At 39.9% G+C, this 25,828-nt stretch overlaps 1 protein-coding gene across 4 annotated transcripts in view; it reads left to right on the forward strand.

Annotated features, from left to right (window-relative positions):
• Positions 1–5,200: 5,200 nt before the first annotated feature.
• Positions 5,201–25,828, forward strand: part of Rit2 (Ras like without CAAX 2) — a 337,828-nt gene continuing 317,200 nt past the window's right edge. For 2 of the 4 annotated variants that reach the window (XM_060377523.1, XM_060377522.1), the window contains exon 1: positions 5,202–5,540. In XM_060377523.1, the coding sequence (XP_060233506.1) occupies positions 5,441–5,540 (100 nt within the window). In that variant the 5' untranslated portion in view covers positions 5,202–5,440. Of the gene's footprint in view, positions 5,541–25,828 lie in introns of all 4 variants that reach the window. The other 2 variants (XM_060377524.1, XM_060377521.1) reach the window with 2 other exon arrangements.

Below are 25,828 nucleotides of genomic sequence, written 5' to 3' on the forward strand. Positions count from 1 at the left end.
CATGGCAACTCTCATAAAAGTAAAACATTTAATTAGGGCTGACTTAGCATTCAGAGGTTTAGTCCATTATTGTCTCAGTGAGAAGCATGGTGGCCTGCAGGCAGACCTGGTACTGGCTGAGAGGTCTACATCTGGATCCACAGGTGGCAGGAAAAGAATGAGACACACTAAGCCTGCCTTAAGCTTCTGAGAATTCAAAGCCCACTCCCAGTGGCACACTTCTTCCAACAATGCCACACCAGTTCTAACAAGGGCACACCTCCCGAAAGTGCCAGTCCCTATGAGCCCACGGGGCCGTTTTTATTCAAACCACCACAGTAACAATGAATGGCAGTAATGTATACTCCACAAAGCAATAAAAGGATGCTAACAGAAGGTTTTCACTATATTTTCAGTCAGCTGGAGCTGCAGCACTCAGGCTTATGTAAAAGACAATAGACAAAGCCAGGGCAACAATACCTAAGGACAATAGGTGAAAACAGTTCACTTGTTTTGTGGACCAGCTGACTTTCAGCTTTGTACATGGTGGAAGGCTAAAGAAGCATTGCCCTCCGGTGCCATCATAGCTTGGATTTTTCAGATGGTCAGCTTACATGGTGTTGACAGGTCAGGAATAGACTCTCAGTGGCAAGATTTTGGCTTAATTTTGCAGTGTTGAGTGCAGGGAATCTTCTCTGTCATCTTCACTGTAATTGGGGTGGATGAAATCAAGCAAACAAACATAGCCAGCAGCCATTCCCACCCCATATTTTATGCACAATGCAAAGGGATTTTGTGCCTTGCTTTGAGTATTCAGCGAGAGCTTGGCTTCATACTCTTACATGATTGGTTAACTCAAAAGGTCACAACTGAAAATAAAATACAACTTCGTGAATTTCTTAAAAAATTATTTATTTTTATTATTAATTACAGTTTATTCACTTTGTATGTTAGCTGTAGCACCCTCACTCCTCCCTTCCCAACCCCACTCTCCATCCCTCATCTCCTCCCATGCCCCTCCCCTAGTCCACTGATATGGGAAGTCCTCCTCCCCCTCTATCTGACCCTAGTTTATCATGTCTCATCAGGACTGGCTGCATTGTCTCCCTCTGTGGCCTGGTAAGGCTGTTCCCACTCAGGGGGAGGTGATCAAAGAGCCAGCCACTGAGTTCATGTCAGAGACAGTCCCTGTCCCCATTACTAGGGAACCCACTTGGACACTGAGCTGCCATGGGCTACATCTGTGCAGGGGTTGATTTTTTTAGGAAATGCTGACTCTGAAGGAATTTGAATTTTTTTTTTTCAATCTTTTGTTATAAAAGAGAATATATTTTAAACATTTTTATCTATTGTTGATTATCAGAATACAATATTTGACTCTTGTTACCATTTGATTGTTTTGCCTTAAGTGTATTTGTAACACCCCCACCCCCGCAGACACCTTAATAAGTCAATATTTTCATCAATATTTGGCTATTGATCTCTCAGCCCTAGGATTAACTTTGCTGAGAGGAGGGAAATTGAAGGTCAGAGTAAAGGGCACTGAACCAATGTGCAGGTTCCATTCCAGTTGGGTAGTAGGCTTAGTTAAAGATTCCCTTGTTCATGGCGCTATCAGTGCAGACAGCCAGGGGTGGGGGTGGGAACAAAAGATAGGAAGAAAAGGAAGACAGATGGACAGAAAGACTATAGGGATCAGAGGTCTGGGAGAACTGAGCCAAAATATTGCATTCTGGACATGACATGACCATTACACTCATGAGCTCACAGCAGCTTCTCTAGCCTGTAAGATTTGATCATCAATCTCTAAAAACAGACAGTTTTCTGAGGAAAACAAAATAGGAAACTCACAGCAACAATCAAAAGAAGCCAATCTCCTGAGTTAATCTGCTGTCCAGTTCCCCAGGCTTTACCCCACACAGGCGGGAACAGTCTGAAAGCACTCGATGCTGGCATCTCTTTTCCTCTCCTTACCCTCTCTCCTGTCCAGGCTGTGTTTCTGACCTGATGCAGTCCATGCCCAGATTGGCTGCCATCTGTTCTGTAGCCTTGAGGTTGTGCTTTTCATGAATCATGGAATGAACAACTAGATCCTTAGAGCTGACGTTTCTAAAACTGACCTCTCGGGAACTGCTGTGCTAAAGAGATAGATAAAAAATGGATAATTGCATTATTTTGGTAACGTCAATGGAAAGGTAAAACTATCTTTGTAATACAAACGATATATAACCCCAGTGAAGGAAAAATGGGCTGTGCAGAACAGCATGTAAGGGAAACTAGTGGAGGATAAAAATTAGATCTTGGTGTTCCAAACTTTTCTTGTGCAGCTTCATCACAATGACTTGATGCCTTGATTAGTCATAGAGAAGGTTAAAACCAGAGCCATCTAAACAGAATGACGTGTTCCTTCTCAAGGGGTTGTTTACTGGCTTAGTTTTCCCCTTTTGTTTTTTAAGAAGGGTTACAAGGGAAAGCAAGGTGCACAAAAGTAAATTATACTGTGCTTGCTTGGACTGTGCTAGGGGAGATGCGTGCCTCCTTTTTAATCTAGAACCTGGGTCTCTTCATACAGTAAAAATGAGCTTTCAAAGGGCAATGCCAGGTAACTTATTTTAGACAATTTTCCTGACTTCAAAGATATCTGTTGTGATGATTTTGGTTACTTAAATGTTTTCTTTCACCCAACACACACACACACACACACACACACACACACACACACACACGTATATATATGCAATATATATATTTCACTTATGCATATATACGCATAAGCAAGAGATCTCTTTGTAACTTCCTACACACACAGATGTAGACACACATAGACACACAGACACAAAGATACACACAGCCATATGTGCATGCACATGTGAGCTCACGTCCACACTCACAGAAACATGTGCATAGCCCATGGGGTGTGCTGGCCAAGCCACAAGCCAGATAAAATACGAAAGACACTAATTAGAATGCTTCTGAATGTGATCATTATTAATCAAGATTTATGGTTCTTAGCAACACAGGATAAAGAACTAGACTCTTAGAATTTATAAGAAGAGAAACAGTAGGCTTTAGTTAGAGAAGTCTTTCTGCATTTCATGCTTTGGTCTTTACATACAAGTCAGAGAAAAAAATGCTAATGATCTTCAGATGAGGAATATAGAGAACCATACTGATATTTGAGGGGAAAGCTAACTCAGTAGCTGTAATTCCCTCTCATGATGTCTTACAGGTTTATTTGGCAAGCTATTAATTTGTTTATATATTTGTTTCCTTCACCCAATATCAAAATAAGGTTTCTGAAATATGCGGATGACCAAAGACAGAACTGTCTATACAGTTTCTGGGCTTTACCAAAAGTCCACAGGGCTGATATAGACAGCTGATATGGACAGATGCCTGACAGCTGAAGTTTGCAATGTGCTGAAGGTCATGAGAATTTCAACATTGTATCTAGATGCAAAAACCAGGATGACCTTGAGGCTAAAGGCTACACATTTTTTTTGTTTCATTGAATAATAGCACTTTAATTTTTAAAAACGACATGATAATTATAATACAGCCATACTTCTTTATTAGAGCCAGTCATAGAATTGACGGTTTTGCCAGGAGGAAGACAGGTAACTCGGTGTTTGTCTACTCTGCAGAGTGTGAAAGCAAAGTTGGAACATGGACTCAGACAATGATTTGTGTCTGTGTGGGACACTGGAAGCCATCGGCCTGTGTGATTTTGTATTTGATATATGAACGTGTGTCGGCATGGTCAGTAGGATGCTGGTTTATGTGCATAGGCTCATCTGTGCCCTCTGAAAATAGGAAAGGGCAGAGAGCTTGTGCTACGGGAGAGTAAATTACGGGGTGTTCTGGTCATGAAAGTCAAATATAAGGGGAGGTGGAACTAAAACTGAAACTTGGAAGGTGCTGACGCTCCTACAAAAGCTGATGATAATGTCAGCTCTGTTTATTGAGGCTGGAGGTGATGTCTTTCTAGAAACACTGTAGATAAAATACAAGCAGAGTTTTCATGGACACATCCAGGAGGCCTTTAGGTTTACTTCTGTAGCTCAAAAGAAAATGAAGCCTAGAATTACCTCTAAACTGGGGAATTACTACAGAAATTCAGAGATCTAGGTCCATAACTGAACTGTAGTGGAAGGAGAATGGAAAGAACAAATTTTCTGGGAACAGAATTATTGGAAAAGCCCCATGGCAAATTCCTGAAAGAAAACAATTATGAGTTAAACTGATATACATATTTATGTTTATATATAATATATTTAAATCCACATTTAAATATCTTGGTATTTTTCAAAGTATATCTTAATTGAAATATAATCATATCTTTTTACCCCTTCCTTTTTCTCACTCCTGCTCGTGCTCCTTGAAAGATTCTATTAGGAAAACTACAGAGGGAGTTAAATATTGCAGTGACTTATATGCATGAAGTTTGGCACGCTATCACCTCCATGGAAGAATCAAGTCTGACTACGGCAATTAGAGATCATTGAAACTGTCCTAAGACTTTCATGTTTTAAAACAAAGATCACAGCGGAAAGGGTTATAAGAATTCAAGTGAGCGAGACTTTGGCCTTCTGAAGAACAGTCTAGATTTTTCTATTATCTATTATCCACCTCTTTTTTTTTTTTAAGAAAACATATCTATTGTATATCTCTTTCATGCTTGCCGGAGTCTTACATTTCACTTTGTTTCTAATAATTTGGTAAAAATAAGGATGATCCATATCCAGGTGTGACAATGAGCAAATTCAATTATCCTCCTCTGTCAGGACCTCCATTGCACAGTGAGCAGGCAACTTCTCTTAGGCATTATCTCAACAACACTGAAGACTCATCCTTATATGCCCCAAGTTATTGTCTGCTTTTCGTGCCTGATGAGAACTGTGAGGGAAGATCACGACAGATAACAAGGATGCAAGCCACAGAAACATTTCAACTAATTGACTCCGACGAAAGGAGAATAATGTCTCCGAAGCTGCAGCAACAGAAGCCAGCTTGTGAGATGGCATCTTTCCTAAAGTCTCACATTCGTTCTATCAGAGCACCTCAGTCTGGAATGAAGTCGAATGTGTGTGCCCCTCAACACTGCCTCTGCAGCCGGGGAGGGGGCCCGCAGAGGAGGAATGAGAAAGAGCAACGGAGAAATAAACCTCAGAGGGAAGGGGGAAAAAAAAACCCAGAATGAGCAAGTGAGATCAGTGGAGATGTGCAACAGTGAAGGATCAGAGGGAGGGGGAGGTAAAGGCAGATTTTTATTGGAAGCAATTGAAGTGGTTGCTATGAGACCCGCTCCAGCAGAGGACCAGCAGGCGGCCTGGCGCTGATGGTTCTTGTCATGCACTAAAGCTTTCCTTTGACACAGTTTTAGAGTTGTTTACTGTCTGAGCCAGCACCTGACACGGTGACTCTTTTTCTTCCTCATTTTCTCCTCGGTCCCCCGGGTAAGATGGAAGTAGAAAACGAAGCCCACTGCTACCCTGGCTCATCAGGCGGGTCCAGAGAGTACAAGGTGGTAATGCTGGGCGCAGGGGGCGTTGGTAAAAGCGGTAAGTTTTCAAACGCCTGGGAAGGAGGGATTGGTAGAGTCCGCTGTATAGACCATGGATGGCAGTTAACAGGAGAGCAGCTGGCAGGGTGATTAAAAGTAAAGACTTAAGGGGAAGCTCCTGAATCAGGAGAATTCGGAGACCGCGGTCAGGATGAGTAGAACTTTAAGAGGGTAATTTGTTCCTTTAATTTCATGCTGAGTAATATTTGTTCTGGGTTTATATGGTCTTTAAATTACTGATGAAATTAGACAGCTACATGGGAGCTAACTGTTCTACTACTCTCAAAACTCTACAGATGAAAACAGAAATTCTGTTGATACTTAAAGAGATAGATACAAACACAGGCACATCTTTAGTATTCTCAGTGCTGTTGTTTTGATGAAAAATGCCCTCCTTTCTCTGCTTTTCTGTGTCTTCCATTGCACATGAAGGCTTTGCGTACTAAGAAAAAGGTTGGATTTTGAAAGTGATAGTGGTTTAAAGAATGTTTGTTTGTTTGTTTTTTTGGCTGTGGGTGGTAAGCAAGGTAATCAAGCCAGGCTTTGTGGTTAAACAAATGAAAGTTTCCCAAAAGACTATGAGGCATTCACGAGACGAAGTCTTGAAAATTCATGCTGGCGTATCATAGCAGAGTTGCCAATAGTTTTTTTCCACAGGATCTTAAACACCAACCATAACAAACTAAATGAGGAGATACTCAGTGATACTTCCAGCTGAGTGTGTCACAGCTTGGTTATGTATTGGATACAAGCTGGTAATACAACAATAAACAAATAAACAAGAGAGGACTCCCCACCAGGGATATGTATTCATTCAGGGTAAGCCTGGACAAATGTTGCCAAAGAAATTCAGTTTTTTAGTTCATAAAGAGTCAAAGTTGAGGACAAGCGAACAAACTAATAACTTTGGTGTGTTTCTAAAAAGAATGAAAACGTTGAGAAGGGAGGAAAAAAGACAGTGACTATAGTGTATAGAGAGGTCAGATAGATAATAATAGACAGAATCTTCCCCTTCTATCCAAATATGAAATACCATGAAGGCAGGGGTGTGTGTATGTGTGGGGTCAGTGGTAAAATGCTTGTGTAACAGGAAGGGGAGTCATCCCATCTAGGAAAGAAATATGGATGAAAAAGCTTTACAACTCTGTAAATGAGGATTTTAAAACTTTTTATTTTCCATTTAAGCAATCAATGGCTTAAGAGGGGAAAATAAATGAAATGTAGATTTAGAGAGAGAATTGATAAAAGGGTATAACTATGCTTTGAAAGAATTGAGAAATAGACTGAATATATATATATGCATATACACATTCATATACACACATATATATATTCATATATATATGAGTAGAGAGAGAGAGAGAGAGAGAGAGGCATGTGTTGAAGAAGAGGTTGGAAACCATCACTATCAGAGAGTCTTCCCTGGCAGCATACGAGCTAAGGCAGATGTGGCAAGAGTCTGAGCATCCACATGTCATTGTGCGATGGCTGATGTTGCCTTGTTTCTGCAGGACTTGAGGGACATGGAAAGAGGGTAAAGTGTTTCATCCTGTTTCCTGGTCTTAGGCCTGGAGCTTGGAGCTGAAGATGCTGCCAGTAGCCACCTCCAGCAGGCTACTTACTATGTGATTCTGTGATACATAATCGTGGCCTATTTGACCTTCCTTCTTGTTGATTTCAGTGACTATTCATTGTCACCCTCCCAACAGCTGGAAGTTTTCAAATTGCTTTTATCTTCACTTTACATGAAAGAAGGACATTTATCACCAAACACCGGAGCAAAACATTTCCAGTGTAATACAGACAGGCTCAGGCAGCTGGCCCTTAGAAAGGGTGAAGAATAAAGGCAGGTGTTCCTGTGGTTACTCTGATTAAATGGCATGCTTGGATAAGACTTCAGAGAGCATTATACATTTTCACACCAGGCAAATGTCCTTCGGGATTCACAATGATAGAATCAAATCTTGCTCTTGAACCAGCCTGCTCTTTGGCTTATTTAGGGCTATTAGTATGTAAATATTCAACCACAGATCTCAACACTAAACTTTTGAATGTCAAAATGTTTGCCTTCGAATAAACTAAAATGTCTTTAAAAGCCACTTTCCATATGGTTGAAGATTTGAATCAATAGAGAAATTTCCGGAGACTATTTAGCCTGAACCATATTGTCCTGTGCAGGAATATTTGGGAGGACCCCCTCTGCAAAAGCTAAGGAAGCTACATAAGATTGTTATCTACTCTCAGTTCTGAACAGCAGGTCAGAGTCATCGCTGAACAAGGACAAGAAAATCAAAATTATTAAAACAAAAATTATTAAATTAACAGAGCTTCAGAGATGTTTTATGTCTGTTGAGAAATTACATTGTTTTTTAATCCTAATGTTTTACTATGAAAACATACTATGATGAGTCAAACATTTGAAAAGACTTGTTGCTTTGCTGAAAAACAAAACAAAACAGTTTCTACATGATGTAACATATGTAGGTGAATTAATGTTCTGTGTGGAAAAAGTTCAAGCAATAAGGATCCAATCGAGTTCACTGAGTATGCATAATACCCAGGCCTTCAGTGGCTACTCGAATGGGAAAAGATGAGGGAAGCAGACGTTTAAGAAGAACCCAGCAGTAGCAATGGAGCCAGCATATATGGGAATGCTTACATTTACTCCTCACAATGGTAATGAGGTGTATCTCTGGCTGATAGATTGAAAATCATGCAAGAACTTTTACCTAGTCATACAAATAAAACATAGATCCCAACGCACTTCATCCAACTCCACTGTGTTATGTTTCATATACTGAGAAGGAAGGGCCAGTACTTCTATTAGTCACCATTAAAAAGAAAACAGGGCTGTTGTTAATGCAGTTTTTAACCTACAAATCTGTAACAATAAATATTAACCATCGATGCCAAAATTCTACTCCTGTGTCAATTTGACTTTTGAATTGATATAATTAACATTATGCAATGCATTTAATATGTATAAGAATAAAAATATAAGCATTTTTGTATAATTAACCATCACATTCTAACATTGTCCAACAATATTTTTAAATGCAGAGAAAATAAGGATTTTTTTGACAGGATTTCTCCGTGTAGCCTTGCTGTCCTGGACTCGATTTTTAGACCAGGCTGGCCTCAAACTCACAGAGATACGCCTGCCTCTGCCTCCCTGAGTGCTGGGATTACAGGTGTGTGCAACCATGTGCAGCTGAAAACAAGGCTTAATTAAAAAACAAAAACAAAAACAAAAAAACCATCACCCTTGTATTTAAATGGAGAAAGTGAGAGTTGAAGGGACTTGCTACACACAGGTGAGGTAGATGATGTGCATCTAGAGCACGACTTCCCCAACACACTGGTGTGCTTTTCTGCCATTGGCACGACAGAGGATAACACAAGGAAAATCCGGCCACACAATATGCACATAAGGTAGCAATTTTGTAGGATGCTGTCTATAGATTTAACGTGCTACGAAAAACATAGGCAATGTTATTGCACTGTGTTTACATTTCTGTGACCCAGGAAAACAAACAACAAACAGATGAAAGCAAACAGGATAAACAGGAAACGAGTGCGCTGCTTATTTCGGCATGTCGTGATAGAACTTGCTACTTCCATGCCTCACAGCGGATGTCTGAAACAAAGTCATGCGTTTCTGTAGCGCACTTCTGCTCAGTGGTGACGATACCATGAGCTTCTAATCGAGCTAAATAACCCCTGTGATGTAGTCATCCTAATATCATAGCACCAAGCTTTGCTCGTGTGTTTGTGCTGATGCTGGGATAAACAATATAATAAGTAATATGATGTCATATGTATTATATGTAACATAACATGATATATATAATGACATATGCCATTATGTTATGACATAAATAATTTTTTACAGTACCTAAAGCAAAATAGTGATAACTGTTATTTTACTAGTTTTGGTATTTTAATATTTTTATATTCATTCTGTGTGTGTGTGTGTTTGTGTGTGTGTGTGTGTCACCATGGTATGTGCTTGTTGGTCAGAGGAATACATATGAGCATCAGTTTTCTCTTTTCACTAGATGGGCTCTGGGGATCCAGCTTAGGTCGTCAGATTTGTCTGCTGGTATCTATATCTGATGATCCAGTCTCACCATCATTTGTTTACATGTTTATCATCCTAGACTTTTTACAGTCATTTTAAATACGTATTTATTATTTATACCTTTTGTAGTTATTAGTTATTTTAAACACATATTTACATATATGCATGCACGTGTATGATATACTCTTGGTGCATATCATGCAATTTCATGTTTATCCACTTTATGATACTTGCAGAATGGCAAATGATGCATTTGTTATATGGCATCTCGGTAGTTAACACATGGCTGAATGTGCATTAGTAACTGTTTTCACAGCGATAGAGCTAAGGTTCACGATGAAGAAACTGCTTATGAAAATCAAGTGACACACAAGCAGCTACAGGCAACTAAGGGACACTGAGAGCGGGAGGATATTCTTTTCCGTGGAGGAGCACACTGACTAGTTATCCAACAACAAACCGTCAGACCTGAAAAAACGCACATACGAGAAACATTACGCTGACTGAGCAGCAGTCTGAACTTGCGTATTTGGGAACATAGAAGGATATACCTACATGAATGTAGCAACAAATGATAAAAATAGAAGCCATGGATTTGAAAGAGGTCAAGGAGAGGTACACAGGAGGGTTTGGAGGAAGGAAAGGGAAGGGAGAAATTTTGTAATTATAATGTAAAAAAAAAGAGAGAGAAAATAATTAAAAATAAAAGAGAAAAAGAATGTATAATAAATATGTATGAGCCTATTATTTGTAAAAGAAAATAAAAAACAGCACATAAAAATGCCGTGTGTTTGTATCTGATGATGAAACATCAAATGAGCCGGTCTCAGTCCCTAAAACTCCCATGTGCTGGTGGCTCTTACATTCCAATAGTGTGTTGCTGTATTGGCCCATAGCCTAGAGTATCCTCCAGGCCTTACATGCTGCCCACATTGATCTTGGGAGGAAACTACAACAATCGGCATTTTACTGGTGAGAAGACTGAGACACATCAAAATTAATTCACAGTGTGCCCAAAGCTGTGTAGAGATTAAATAAGAAACCCAAGTGCCTGCACATATACTAAAAGGTTTAATTTCATTTCTTGGGGAGAAGGTTAGAATCCGCATCTTTACAGATGTCTTCTGGACATTGGGAAAACATGTACACCAAAGCTGAAAAAACAAACATTCTATTATAGCAGCAGGGGATGGGGCTCTTATTCAAATGAAATGGAGAAACAGGAAGGTGGACATTAAGGCCAACATTTGACTTATTGATGGAGTCCTGGGGTCCTCAGACACATAGAGAAGGGGTGATAACTGAGAAAACAAGAACTTATTTGGAAGTTGCAGGATTAATGAAGAAAACAATGTGTTGAATGTATCAGACAGATTTAAAACTATGAAGTATTGACCTATCTTTAGTAGTCTATCTCTCTCTTCCCCCTCCCCCTCTCTTATCTATTTACCTATCTATCATTCTCTCTGCCTCCCCTCTATCTATCATGTCTGTCTCTGTCTCTGTCTCTCTATCTATCATGCATTAATTACATAATATGTAAAAAGAAAGGTATTTCCTATCCTTTAGCTTCCTCTTTCATCATATCTGTGTATATAACGTATATATACATATATATGTATATATATGGCGAGGAAGATGAAGACTGTTTTGGTTGTTTCTTTATTTTAGAAGAACCAACCAAGGGAGCATGATGGTGTCCCTGGACAAGTTAAAAGTCCTTAAGAATTACTACAACACTCGGGAATATAATTAACATGATGAAGAAAAAGATTGCAATGTCACACGCACAATGATGTCAATGTTCCAGCACCGAGAGTGATGGAGCTGAGAGGAGCTAGTCTCATTTTTCAGGTTAATTAACTATTTGCCAATAGCCTTTACAAAAGAAATTTTCTGTAACCCTGCATGACAGATCTTTCCAACAGGCCATCCTGCTTTCTGTTTCCCAGCAGGAATTTTGATTCTTTCAGGGAGAGAGAATCGTGCCACCAGTGACTGGCTGTGATTCTATCTCTGTAGCTGGCCGAGTATGTAATTGTTCCTGATGGCAGTTGTTTTCCACAAGGCTGATGCACACAGAGGGGGCTCCTAACTGAATTTGTCCATTATTTACAGAGCCAGTCAAAGATTTAATTTTCATCAGTGGTGGTGTTTAATAAACATTCTGTGATGAATGGACAAGCTGAGCTATCCTCTTTCTTGGTCTTTCAGCAAGCCCCAGCCACATGCCTTTGCTACCTACAGCAGCTTTGCATTTCCATCTTACCAGAGCCCAATACAAGCCGACATCACAGGCTCAGCAGAGGGATACAGTCTTGTTCCCATCTCCAAAAGCTCTCTGGTACTTCATCATCTACACTGCTGGGTATTTTAGAAATCTGTATTGATTCTCTCTGCAGTGCACGAGGGATGGAAGGCAAGGAAAGGGTGGCACCACTGCAGATGCTGTATTGAGAAGAGATGAAGGAAAGTGAGGTTTATAATCCCTACTAAAATGTCTTTAACTAAACTGAAATTAGATGGTATAGAAAATTAGTGATCTCACCATGTAAGTTGAGGTGTTTGCAATAGAGAGGGAGGTTCATATTTGGAGTGTCACCTATTAAATGGATAAGAATCTTTAGTTTTCTAGCGTCTGTTTCAATTTTATCCACTTCAAACTGAACAATAAAAGTGTGTGTGAATCTTTGCATAGTCATGAAGGACTAATTCTCACTTTGTTAGTTTTCTCTCACTTTCGTCTCTGAATGGTACTAACAGAACTATCCCCCTTTTCTAATTTTAATTTTTATGTTAATAACAGTTTATTCACTTTGTATCTCAGCTGTAGTCCTCTCTCTCATTCACTCCCAATCCCACCCTTCCCCTCTCATCTCCTCCCATGCCCCTCTTCAAGTGGAGCAGCCTTACCAGGCCACAGAGGAAGACAATGCAGCCAGTCCTGATGAGACCTGATAGGATAGGGTCAGATGGAAAGAAAGGAGGACCTCCCCCTTTAAAAATATTAATTAATTCAGTTTACCTATCTGTCACCACAAGGGAGGAAGATGAACTCAGTCCTCATGGGAACAGAGCAGGCCCATTTAAGTATTGCGTACATCCTTCCTTAATCAAGTACAGTGAATACAAACAAAACCTCATGGTTGTAGAAAGGCCTTGTATTGGAGATACTTACCATCATCACTTAGTTGATGATGAGATTTAATTGAGGAAGATGAGAATATCTGAGCTACGACCCCAGCCACCGTCCATACCTCTTGCCAGTCCATGTTCTTGTTCCCCTTTAATATTCAGGACAAGTTTCCAATATAGAAATGAGAGTAACATGAGTTGAGGAGTTGGAGATCTCAGGAAAACCACACTTGTGCTCTCTCAGTTGCAAAATGGGAGCTATCACAATGACTGTCACTCATAGATTATTAGGAGAAAAACCAGAGGCAGAGCTAAGTGTTGAGTTCTGATTTTAACATAAATGGATAAATGTGATTTTTATTTCCTCAAGATGACAGTTGATATTACATAGGCCACATCAACTCTTTGGATCTCTCTTTTCTTCAAATTAGCTTAAAATTCTCTCAGAGCATTGCGAGGGTAGATGGCATAGGAAAATATTAATTATAAGCTATGTACTATTATCAAAATACTAAACCTTCACTAAAACTTTTGCCTTCTTTCCTCCCAGTCTTTCTTCTTTCTTTCCTTTCCTTTTTCATTTCTTCCTTATTTATTTGTCCCTTTCTTTCCTTTTGCCCTCTCCCTTCCCCCCTCCCCTTTAGCTTTGGTGGTTTATCTCTGTAGCATGAGGCAGGTGGTGATACCTTTCAGGTGAGTTCTAGGAAAATGCAGTTTGGGTTGGATACTGTGCATCTGACATTGCATCTTGGGCTTCTCCATTCCCTCACCCTCTGTGACCTTCTATTGATATCTTTCAGCTTTGTTTCATGAGTGATGATTTCAGTAACAATAATGATAGTGGCTTGTTAGTTACTCTGAGAAACAGTCTTTGCTTCATGGTAATTTACTTGTAGCACATAGACACACACACACACCACACATACACACCACTACTATTAGAGAAAGCATTTAAAGACAACCATTTGCACATTAGTAGAAAAGGCTTAGAGAGGCCCTGGTTTTTAATAGATTGTACCTGAACATGGAATGAAATTAATCTCTTCAGTTTGTTGTTTTCATACATTTTAAATAATAAAATGTTCCCTTATTCTTGCAGGAGAGCTAGTAAATTACAGGCACACAAAGTTCTCTCTCTTTTTTTTCTATCTCTAGTGGGAAAATCAGATTATTTAGAAATACTGTGCACATTCTCATTTGAAATTATGACTTTGGTGACTTTCTCTCCACAAAATATATTTTAACCCTTTCCCTCACATCCAGCCTGTACCTGGAGGCTGCTCCCTGTTCCCCATGCAATGCCAGCCTGTTTCCCATTATAGCCTGCTTTGCCTCTTCCATCTTTGAATTTCAGCATGCCTCCCTCACTGTGCTCACCTCTGCACACTGTCAACAACCTGAAACCCCAAGCTTGCAGGGCTTTTGATCACTGAGTGAAACGTGGCTTCTTGTCATTCTTTAAGAAAGGCATCCTCACGGCTAGTCAGATGGGGGAGATCTGCCCTGTCAAAAGACATTGGTAAGCAAGATGGAGGGAGCCGAGAGAGCTGTCGGGTAGAGGCTGAAACTGAGACACTTGCCAGGAGTCAGGAGGGATCAGCTGCAGATGGAAAAATAGATTAAAGAAAGGTAGCAATGGAAGGACAAAAGGGGAAGACTCAGAATTGAGGATGAAACAGCTGAGAACAGTGTTTTCTGAGATGGGCTCTGTGGAAGTTTCCTCCACTTTCTTCTGAGCTGTTCACTCCCACCCATCTGCCCAGATTCTCTGTCTACTCTAGTCTAATATATTTTCTCTTTTAAACACTTAACATTCTTTATTATTGTTTTCAATATTATTTATAGTTGCACAGGTTCTTCTGGAATCTGATATATGTTTTTAAAGTGTTATTTAAATTTTGAGTTTTTCTTTAACTTGCTTTCTCTTTATACTGGATATTTCCATCTTGATTATAAATTCTTAGAGGGTAAGAAATAAATTTTATAGGGTCTTCCTTCTTTTATGATATACATGGCAATAAATCCTCAAAACTATTTACAAGGTTAATCCCCTTCTGTCTTTGAAATAATTTAAAGCACAAGACACCAGGTATAAGTACTAAAATAAACCTAAATGGTGCTCCAGAATTTAAGTATACAAAGAGTCATAAAGAAAGAAAACTTATATTGCAAAGCAACAGTGTTATGTAAGCACAGTTTAGGGCATTTGGTTGGGTGTAACTAACTCAAGCAGGCATGAAAGGCTTTCGGTAACAATGAACTTGGACATATGAAGGTTACCCTGTGCTCACGGTGCTTGGTGACTTAGAAGGCCAGGGTAACTTTGTGGACAAAATCTGTCAGGTAGAAATATGTAGAAGCTGTGTTATGACAAGTGATCCCAAGATACTCTAGAGCCAGTCACTGTGCAAAGTTCTCGTAAACCAGAGGGTGCAACGACTGCCATACAAATGCATATAAAACTGGAAATAACTTACATTTTATTTCCCGAACTAGTTCCTGGTAGACATTTCTAAGGATGCTGGGGAGAACGCTCTTGGCAAACCTTAGCAAACAAGCCATCAGAATACTGTTAGTTTTGACTATTTTGATTTCAAGGAGATTGTTAGTATTTTAACAAATTACTGTTTCTTGTTCCATACTGAGAAAAACTGAGGTAGACTGTGCCTGTGATACAAAATTCTGACTGAACCACAAATTATTCCATATCTTCTGTTAGAGGAAAACCCATCCTTATTCCTGAGTTAATATTGGTTTTGATTCCATGCACTCTGCCCAACAGTTGGCTGTAAGTCTCAGCATCTGCTTTGATAGTCTGCAGGGCAGAGCCTTTCAGAGGCCCTCTGTGACAGGCTCCTACTTCTTTCCTGTTTTCTTCTTCTTCTTCTGATGTCCATCCTCTTTGCCTTCTGGGATGGGGATTGAGCATTTTAGACAGAGTCCTCCCTCTTGATTAGTTTCTTTAGGTGTACAGATTTTAGTAGGTTTATCCTATATTATATGTCTATATGAGTGAATATATACTGTGTGTGTCTTTCTGCTTCTGGGATAGCTCACTCAGGATGATCTTTTCTAGTTCCCACCATTTACCTGCAAATTTCATGATTTCCTTGCTTTTTTTATTGCTGAGTAATATTCCATTGTGTAGATATACCACAATTTCTATATCCATTCTTCAGTTGAGGGGCTTCTGGGTTGTTTCCAGCTTCTGGCTATTACAAATAAGGCTGCTACAAACATGGTTGAGCAAATGTCCTTATTGTGTACTTGACCTCTTTTGGGTATATGCCTAGGAGTGGTTAGCTGGATCTTGAGGAAGCGCTATTCCTAGTTGTCTGAGAAAGCGCCAGATTGATTTCCAGAGTGGTTGTACAAGTTTACATTCCCACCAGTAATGGAGGAGGGTTCCCCTTTCTCCACAACCTCTGCAGTATGTGTTGTCACTTGAGTTTTTGATCTTGGCCATTCTGATGGGTGTAAGGTGAAGTCTCAGGGTTGTTTTGATTTGCATTTCCCTAATGGCTAATGGGGTTGAGCATTTCTTTAAGTGTTTCTCTGCGATTCGATATTCCTCTACAGAGAGTTCTCTGTTTAGCTCTGTTCCCCATTTTTTAATTGAATTACTTGATTTGTTGCTTTTCAACTTCTTTAGTTCTTTATATATACTGGATATTATAGTGAGATCTGGAGAGGACAGGAGCTCCACAAGGAGAGCAACAGAACCAAAAATCTGAGCACAGGGATCTTTCCTGAGACTCATACTCTAACCAAGTACCATGCATGGAGATAACCTAGAACCCCTGCACAGATGTAGCCCAGGGCAGTTTAGTGTCCAAGTGGGTTTCATAGTAATGGGAACAGGGACTGCCTCTGACATGAACTGATTGGTCTGCTCTTTGTTCACCTCACGCTGTTGGGGGAGCAGCCTTACCAGGCCACAGAGGAAGACAATGCAGCCACTCCTGATAAGATCTGATAGACTAGGATCAGAAGGAAGGGGAGAAAGACCTTCCCTATCTTTGGACTTGGGTAGGGGCATGAGTGAAGAAGGGGGAGGGAGGGTGGGATTGGGAGGGGAGGAGGGAGAGGTTTATGGGGGATACAAAGTGAATAAAGTGTAATTAATAAAAAAAAGAAAAAAATTGGTTTTGATAAATTTCATGACAGAGCAAGAGAGCATGAACAAGCAATGGAGAGGTGGGGATCTGAGACTATCAGACAAAAATGGTTACAGCAAATCACCATTTCACCCAGATCAGAAGAAACTCTAAAATTAATAGGGCAAGATTAATTTTTTTGGCATATAATTACAGCTATTAAAAGCATCCAAGAAACAAACCAACAAATGGTTAAAAAATGCACCCAACATTCCTCCCTGGGCTGAAGAATTTCATTTCTTTTTGCCCCCTTTGTTCTGATTCTCTTTTCTCCCCTCTACCTTCATGCTAATGAGAGCTTTAACAATCCAGTGTCTACTTATTCATACCACTCAAAATCCTTTTGTTTCCCCAACCTTAAAATCTGTCTCTTACCTCAGTTATTGCTTATTTCTCCAAGACCTGTGACCAAAGCATTATTATTATTATTATTATTTAACAATTTATTCACTTTGTATCCCAGTTGCAGCCCCCTCTCTTGTCTCCTTCCTCTTCTTCAGTGGACTAGGGGAGAGGGACAGTGTTTTTAGCAATAGGGTCTTACCATATACTCCTAGTGACTAACCAAGAACAATGTTAGTCGCCTTGTTTCGGGAGAGTCTATGGCCTCCTGACCACCTTACACTGAGAGGTTTGTTTAATAAGCTGTGGCTTTGGGGAGGAGCATTATCTCCCCATAGACGGGTACTGCAGTTTAAACCTTAAAAAAAAATTAAACGCTTTAATGTGAAGAATAGTCAGTTTCCATATGACTTTCATAGTCATTAATACTGTTTATTCTTTCTCCATCCCCTCATACGCCTTACACTCACAACCCCTCGACATATTTCCCTCCATTTTTCTCTTTTCAGCCTTCCTGTCACCTGTGTTTCACCGTCCACCCTTCCTGAACCCCTTAACTATTCTGCCTTCTTTTTACACCCGCCCCCTCAAATGACCTCTTTCTATCTTTGGGACACTATATGCATTCCAAGTTCAGCACACTACCCTGAAAATTCACAGCTAGAAGGCACATACCTCTAATAGAGTCATCAATACCATGCCCTTACCCAAAGGCTCAGGAAACTCGTGGAAAGAGGACACAGGAAATGAAAGAGCCGGTGGAGGAGGGGCTGAGTTGCAAAAAGTCCTCTTTTGGATGTGACATGCGCACTGTGCTTCTAAATTCATTACACTTGTGAACATGTACACCGGACTTGTGCAAGATTTGGGCTCCTGAAAATTTCCTTGTGTAGTATGGCTCGTGGCTCATATTTTCAAGGACAACTAACAAGGTTACCAGAGGAAAAGTGTCACTTTCTTCAGTGGTGTGCCACTGATAAGTTGCCCGTGTTCCAGTAAATAATCTCTTGAAAGCAACCTAATTAAACCCAATGACACACACACATATACATGCACATACACCCATGTAGACACACACACACACACACACACACACACACACACACACACAGAGAGAGAGAGAGAGAGAGAGAGAGAGAGAAATAAATACACATAGCACACACATAAGCAGACACACACAAACGCATGACGGAAAGTAGGAGAGGAACTTAGGAAGAATGGTTTGGTAGGACAAGTAAGGGGAATAAGAGAAGAGAGGTAACAGGGTTGAAATGACTGATACTCATTATGTACATGTATGAATCTATCAACAAAAATGAAATGTAAAAATGGTAAAAAAATAAAGCCCATTTCTTCATCAGAGAGAGCAAATTAAAAGCATTTTTTTTTTTTCACAGAATCTTCTTCTGTGACAGGCACACATGTTGTCTGCCTCACTGGGCTTATTTGCATTTTCTTGAGTGTAATTTTGAGACAGCCCAGCATGTTTGAAACAGCTTGGGCTCTGAAGATGAATAGACGTGTGCTGAAGTTCAGTTCTGTCACTAATAGACACTTGACAGCAGCTCTCTCTCCAGATTTCTCAAGGGGGATGATCCAGGGCTGTCTCCTGTGAACTCTTCTTCCATCCTGCACTACTCCATTTGGTCCCATGACCTAAATATAATTTATTTGTCTTTGTATCTTAGTAGTCAATGAATTTAAATCTATACTAAAACCAAAAGTTATAAGTAAAATAGACAAAATTTTAAAACATTAGTACCGTTATTGGGCTACGGTGCATATAAACTACTCCTGCCACAGTGACAGACCATTTGGTCTGTGTATGAAGATGAAGAAGTATATGTTATGATCTAGCAACTTCACTCCTACCTGTGTTTGCTCAGCAGAAACTAATATATGTGTGGGTAATAAGGACTGGTCAGGTGTTTATAGCAGCATTACTCCTAATAGCCTCAAATGAAAAGAAATTCTAAGTCTTCATCAATATGCATTAGTAAATCAAATTTACATGTTTGTATTGTTAAGTGAAAGGAGAGTAAGGGACACATGCATAATTCAAATTGATCTTAGAAATCTTCAGCTGCAGCAGCCTCCAATCTTCTAGAACCCAAAATCACAGCCCCTGCTTCAGAAACCTATGGCATAAAGGCCAAGAAAGACATTACCAAGGGATAGAAATAACCTATCCTAACAGCCACCTTGCTGGTCTTGTCAGTGTTAACTTCCTGGCTATTCTACCTATGTATGTCTTCCTTAGGTGAGTTACTTAGAAAACAACATTGAAAGTCAGAAAACTGAATCTGTCATCATTTGAATGTCCCTGTTATGAACCTGTGCTAATAACTTGAAAGGTTTCCTCACGAGCACAGCTCAGATGTGGATTTCCTGTTTCCCCACATCATCCTGAATGCTAATAACTGCTTAGTGTTATCCTCTTCCAAGGCTAAGGTTGTTTTGAAGAACAGGGCTTTAGAAATCTCTGACCCATATTCAAACCCCAGTTTGTTTCCTGTGCAGTGTTGTGATTACAGCATAGCACCCAGCACCTGAAAGAAGCATGGCTTTCTAGGTGAGATAAGCGACGGGACCTGCACCTGGCACTTCTATTCAAGGCAAAGCATGTCGCTGTCATTATTATGCCTTTCAAAACAAAGAGCAGAAGCAACAAATGGCGCCCGGTATTCAGCTCTCCTGAAGCTGAAGACTGTGTTTTGTTCATTTTTGTCCAGGGCTGAAATGACTTTCTGTTTCCTTACACAACACTATTTTTCTTTTGCTTCCATATCTAAATTGCCTATGTGTGTAGGAAGAAAGGTCATCCTAAGAAAAGGGGCAAGGAAGAAGGGAACAGAGCCCGCTTACTAGTGAGGACCTTTAGGAAAATGAGGGTGGCCTCTAACTGATATCTTCTAATTCTTTCCCCAGAGATAGAGAGAGATTTGTGACCTTTTGGGAAACTATTTGGCTGTACAGACTCGCTGTCTGGATTCAGTCTGACTCCTGGTGTGTGTGTTGGGGTCGGGGGAGAAGGCCTGTAATATATTCTAAAAGAACACAAGCTCCTGTGGGAAAGAAACTTCATGTAAAACGAGACCCTAGAATCATGTTTAGTCAAATGAGAATCAGGGAGGCCAGCATAGCTCCACTCTTTTGTTCAATTGCAATGAGTTCCTCGTGGAAGGTCACGCATTTCAAATGCCTCTGGGAGTTGAACACCACTCCTGGTATGTGCAATCATGTTTAATTTTCAAATTTCATAGCCAGCACTTGAGCACACCAGCTAATGCCTATCTAACTAATAAGGTCCTCCACTTCCACCTTTACTGATTAATCATCTGGTGGAGTTTTTAATATCCATTTGTGGTTAATTTGCTGGCATTATAAATGCCTTAATCCTGAAAGTGATGAATGATCTTCCAAGAGACAGGACTTCAGTTTTGATTTATGTAGTAGTGAGCTCACTGAAGCTACCCTTTTGGAAATCGTTGTAATCAAGAGCCCCGCAATACTTTCTACATCCTTAGAGGTTTCCCTACTGTTTGCGTAAGCCTTGTTTTGGTTTGTTTGATTTATATTTTCTTGTACAGTCTAGCACCAGCTTCCAATTTCATTTCCCAGTGGGAACCATTGTTCTGGGAGGTTTATTTAATAATCTGTGGCTATAGGGAGGAGCATTGCTCTGTTGGTAAGGTCATTTCCTTGTCTCCCAAACAAGCTTTTGCATTCTTTTTTATTTATTTTTCATTTTCATTTTATTTTATTAATTACACTTTATTCACGTTGTATCCCTTCCATAAGCCCTTCCCTTCTCCCCTCCCGGTCTCACCCTCCCTCCCCCTTCTTCACTCATGCCCCTCCCCAAGTCCACTGATAGGGGAGGTCCTCCTCTCCTTCCTTCCGATCTTAGTCTATCAGATCACATCAGGAGTGGCAGCATTGTCATCTTCTGTGGCCTGGTAAGGCTGCTCCCCCCTCAGGGAGAGGTCATCAAAGAGCAGGCCAATCAGATTATGTCCGAGGCAGTCCCTGTTCCCATTACTACGTAACCTACTTGGACACTAAACTGCCATGGGCTACATCTGTGCAGGGGTTCTAGGTTATCTCCATGCCTGGTACTTGGTTGGATTATGAGTCTCTGGGAAGACCCCTGTGTTCAAATTTTCTGGTTCTGTTACTTTCCTTGTGGGGTTCCTGTCCTCTCCAGATCTTACTATTTCCCACTTCTTACATAAGATTCCATGCACTCTGCCCAACAGTTGGCCATAAGTCTCAGTGTCTGCTTTGATAGTCTGCAGGGTAGAGCCTTTCAGAGGCCCTCTGTGGTAGGTTCCTAACTTGTTTCCTGTTTTCTTCTTCTTCTGATGTCCATCCTCTTTGTCTTTCAGGATGGGGATTTAGCATTTTAGTCAGGGTCCTCTCTCTTGATTAGTTTCTTTAGATGTACAGATTTTACTAGGTTTATCCTATATTACATGTCTATATGAGTGAGTATATACTGTGGAAAGAATCTTCACCAAACCTTTATCTGACAGAGGGCTAATATCCAGTATATATAAAGAACTGAAGAAGTTAAAAAGCAGCAAATCAAGTAATCCAATTAAAAAATGGGGAACAGAGCTAAACAGAGAACACTCTATAGAGGAATATCGAATGGCAGAGAAACACTTAAAGAAATGCTCAATGCCATTAGCTATTAGCCATTAGGGAAATGCAAATCAAAATGACCCTGAGATTTCATCTTACACCCATCCGAATGGCCAAGATCAAAAACTCAAGTGACAACACATACTGCAGAGGTTGTGGAGAAAGGGGAACCCTCCTCCACTGCTGGTGGGAATGTAAACTTGTACAACCACTCTGGAAATCAATTTGGTGCTTTCTCAGACAACTAGGAATAATGCTTCCTCAAGATTCAGCCATACCACTCCTAGGCATATATCCAAAAGAGGGTCAAGGACACAATAAGGACATTTGCTCAACTATGTTTATAGCAGCCTTATTTGTAATAGCCAGAAGCTGGAAACAGCCCAGATGCCCCTCAACTGAAGAATGGATGCAGAAATTGTGGTACATCTACACAATGGAGTATTACTCAGCAATGAAAAAATAAGGAAATCATGAAATTTTCAGGTAAATGGTGGGACTTGGAAAGGATCACCCTGAGTGGGCTGTCCCAGAAGCAGAAAGACACACACGCTTTTGCATTCTTAATCTACCTGCCTCATAAAGCACTATGCTTGTTTTCAGTAATCCTCTAGAGCCTTCTCTTTGTGCTTAAATTCTACTCATCCTTCAAGGAGTAAGAGTGAACTAGATATAGATTCACTTTTTCAATGCTAAAGGAAAATCCAGTTATAATATCAGCCCACTGCCATTTATTCGCAAATCCCATTATTTCTTTCACTGTTTGAAAGATCTTTGTGGAATAATTGAGTATTATGTAGTCTGTTTTGCAGGACCTGTTGTACTGTTGAGTCTCTTTAAACTTACCTTGAAATCCAAAAAAAAAAAAAAAAAAAAAAAAAAAAAAAGTGAACCAAACTCTCAGTAAACATGTTTTATTGTCAATATCTCTAGCGTTTTCTTTTTCTTTTCCCAGGTCTACTTCTTTTTTTAAAATTAATTTTTATTTTCTCTTTTAATTTATTTTACATCCCAAAGGTATTCCCTCCTTCCTCTCTTCCCATTCCTCCCTTTCTCCCTTCCCACTTCCTCCTCCCTTTCTCCCCAGAAAAGGAGAGCCCCCTTCCCCTGTTTCAGCCTTCTCCAACATATCAAATCACATCAGGGCTGAGCATAGCTTCATCCCCTGGCAAGGCAGCCCTACCAGGGGGAAGTTATCCAAAAGCAGGCAATAGAGTCCATGCTAGAAATAGTCCCCCACTCACTCGCCAGGCAACCCACATGAAACCAAGCAACCCATCAGCTACATGTGAGCAGAGCCTAAGCTCAGATCATGCATGCTCCTCAGTTGATGTCTCAGTCTCTGAAAGCCCCTATGGGACTGGGATAGTTGTCTCTGTTGGTCTTCTTGTGAAGTTCCTATCCCTTCCTATCCCAACACTTCTACAAGATCCCTGGAGCTTCACCCAAGCTTGGCTGCCTTTATCTGCTGCTGGCTGAAACTTCTCAGACTACAGTCAAGTTAGCCTCCCGTCATTATCAGTGTCAGGGGCTGGCTCTCTACTGTGGGGTGGGTCTCAGGTTGGGCCAATTATTGGTTGCATTTTCTCTCAGTCTTTGTTCCCTCATAACCCCTGCATTTTTTGTAGGTAGGGTAATTTTTGGATCATTGTTGTTCCCCTCCTTCCACTAGTCTTACTTGGCTCGGAGGTAGTCACTTCAGTCTTCACAGCCCCTCCTTTTTTCCCCCTCCACTCCCTCATAGGAGTCTCGGCTAGAGTCACACTCCTGTCCTTCCAGGAGCCCTGTTGCAGGCTTCCAGCCAGACAAAGAGATTGCCCCCTCAATTTCCCTTCCTGTGCTTAGGCCTATAACCTCCTACCTCCCCCTCTCAACATCTGATCCCTACCCTTGCTTCCCTCCCCATTCCATCTCCTGTCCAGTTCCTCTCTTCATCCACTTCTGCTGTCTATTCTATTCCCCCTTCTGAGTGACATTTTGGCACCCTCCCTTGGGACCTCGTTGTTACTTTGCTTCTTTGGGTCTGTGGATTGTAGTGTGGTTATCCTGTACTATATAGGTCTAATATCCGCTTATAAGTGAGTACATACCATGTGCATCTTTCTGGGTCTGGGTTACTTCACTTAGAATGGTCTTTTCTAGTTCCATCCATTTGCTTGTAAATTTCACGATTTCCTTGTTTTTAATAGCTGAGTAGTGTTCCATTGTATAAATGTACCACAATTTCTGTATCCTTTGTTCTGTTGAGGGACATCTAGGTTGTTTCCAGTTTCTGACAATTACAAATAAAGCTGCTATGAACATAGTTGAACAAATGTCCTTGTTGTATGGCGGACCATCTTTTGGGTATATGTCCAGGAGTGGAGAAATCTCTAGCATTTTCTATTGTCATTATTTGAGTAGTATCTAACATTAAAATTTTAGTAGTTTGTGATGAATTTAATTTTTCTAACAAATGGTTTTTGTTTTATGTATGAGAAAATGCTCACCCATGCAAGTGGGTGTACAAAATTGCTCTCTGATCTCCAAATCTCCAAATCAGCAGCATGCAGGCTGTAGTATGCATGCCCTCACACACATCATTCACAAACACATACATTAAAAAAATAAGCTTAGATAACATACAGTCTAGATATTAAGAACAGGAATTAATTAAACACATCTGAGATTAACACTCAATCTAGTCTCAAAATTCCCCTTAAATATTTTTGATCACCGAACAAGTAATGCATGCATGTCTGGTTTGCTGGTGCGGAATGTGCTCTCTCAGTTTATTTCAGATTTTATTTCAGTTTATCTCAGTTTATTTCAGATTTTGACTCATCAACTGTTGACAAGTTAGTTCAGTTTCCCGAATCCATTCAGTGTTTCTCTCCTATGCCTGTGTTTAGGGCCCAATCAGAGAAAAATGGAAATGATGTAAATACAGTACTTAAATTTGAAATTCTCAAAAAAACATTTCTAAAAAAAATGAATAAAAAGAGAGAAAACAAACAAGCAAAGAGAACTCCACAAACAAGCAAAAATCAGGACCCACCTGTTTTACAAATATGATTTCTGATTAGAGTCACATGTGTAAAGCCTTGCTCAACCTTAATGTGAACACTGCTGCATCTTCATGTTTTCATATCCTAAGCAGCAGAGAGCTGAGTTGCCAAACATCCCCGTACCTCACCTTTGCATCAGAAGAAGGCAAACAGGAATCACGTAACACACATTTCCGTATATTTTCCAGAAATAATAATGTTACACAGCTATTCCAATCAAATTACCTTGGCAATTGAGTTAAATACTTAGAATCCACATCTTTGAAATATTACACCATTTATCAAATCAGCCAGTGCATGAAGCTATGCTACAGATAAATGGATGAATATTACAGATACAATCTTCCTTATATGATTTCGATTTAGATAAAATTGATTACATTGAATTTTAAATGAAGTTTACTTTTTACATACGAGTTATAATTTAAATAAATTTGATACTAAATGGTAAGTTTTAAATTTATTTGTGTATTTAAACTGACTTTGCCACCTTCATTTTTCTATTTGTCAGAGAACAACAGCTTGCTAATTTATATTTTGATTTTTGCTTTTTTTAACTTTTAATCATTGGCTTTATCTCTCCATATTTCATAGCATAATATGTATACTAATTAATTAGTTAATATGAAACTATATTTTATATAAGCAGAAAGGCCTATATAGCATAAAGTAATATAAATTCTCAAAATATACCTTCACATCAAACTTAGTGCCATTTTTTTGTGTCATTGAACTCATGTTGTTCTCAAAGTCATTTTAGCCCTTCAATGTCCATTAATTCAAAGAAATTAAAAATCTTTGATATTACCAAGAGCCAGATAATTATAAAATATACTGTACAGTAAATGATTACTGTTCCACAGTACTCAATGATCAA

This window comes from Meriones unguiculatus, chromosome 2 (genome assembly GCF_030254825.1).
Source record: "Meriones unguiculatus strain TT.TT164.6M chromosome 2, Bangor_MerUng_6.1, whole genome shotgun sequence".
NCBI classification, from domain to species: Eukaryota; Metazoa; Chordata; class Mammalia; order Rodentia; family Muridae; genus Meriones; species Meriones unguiculatus.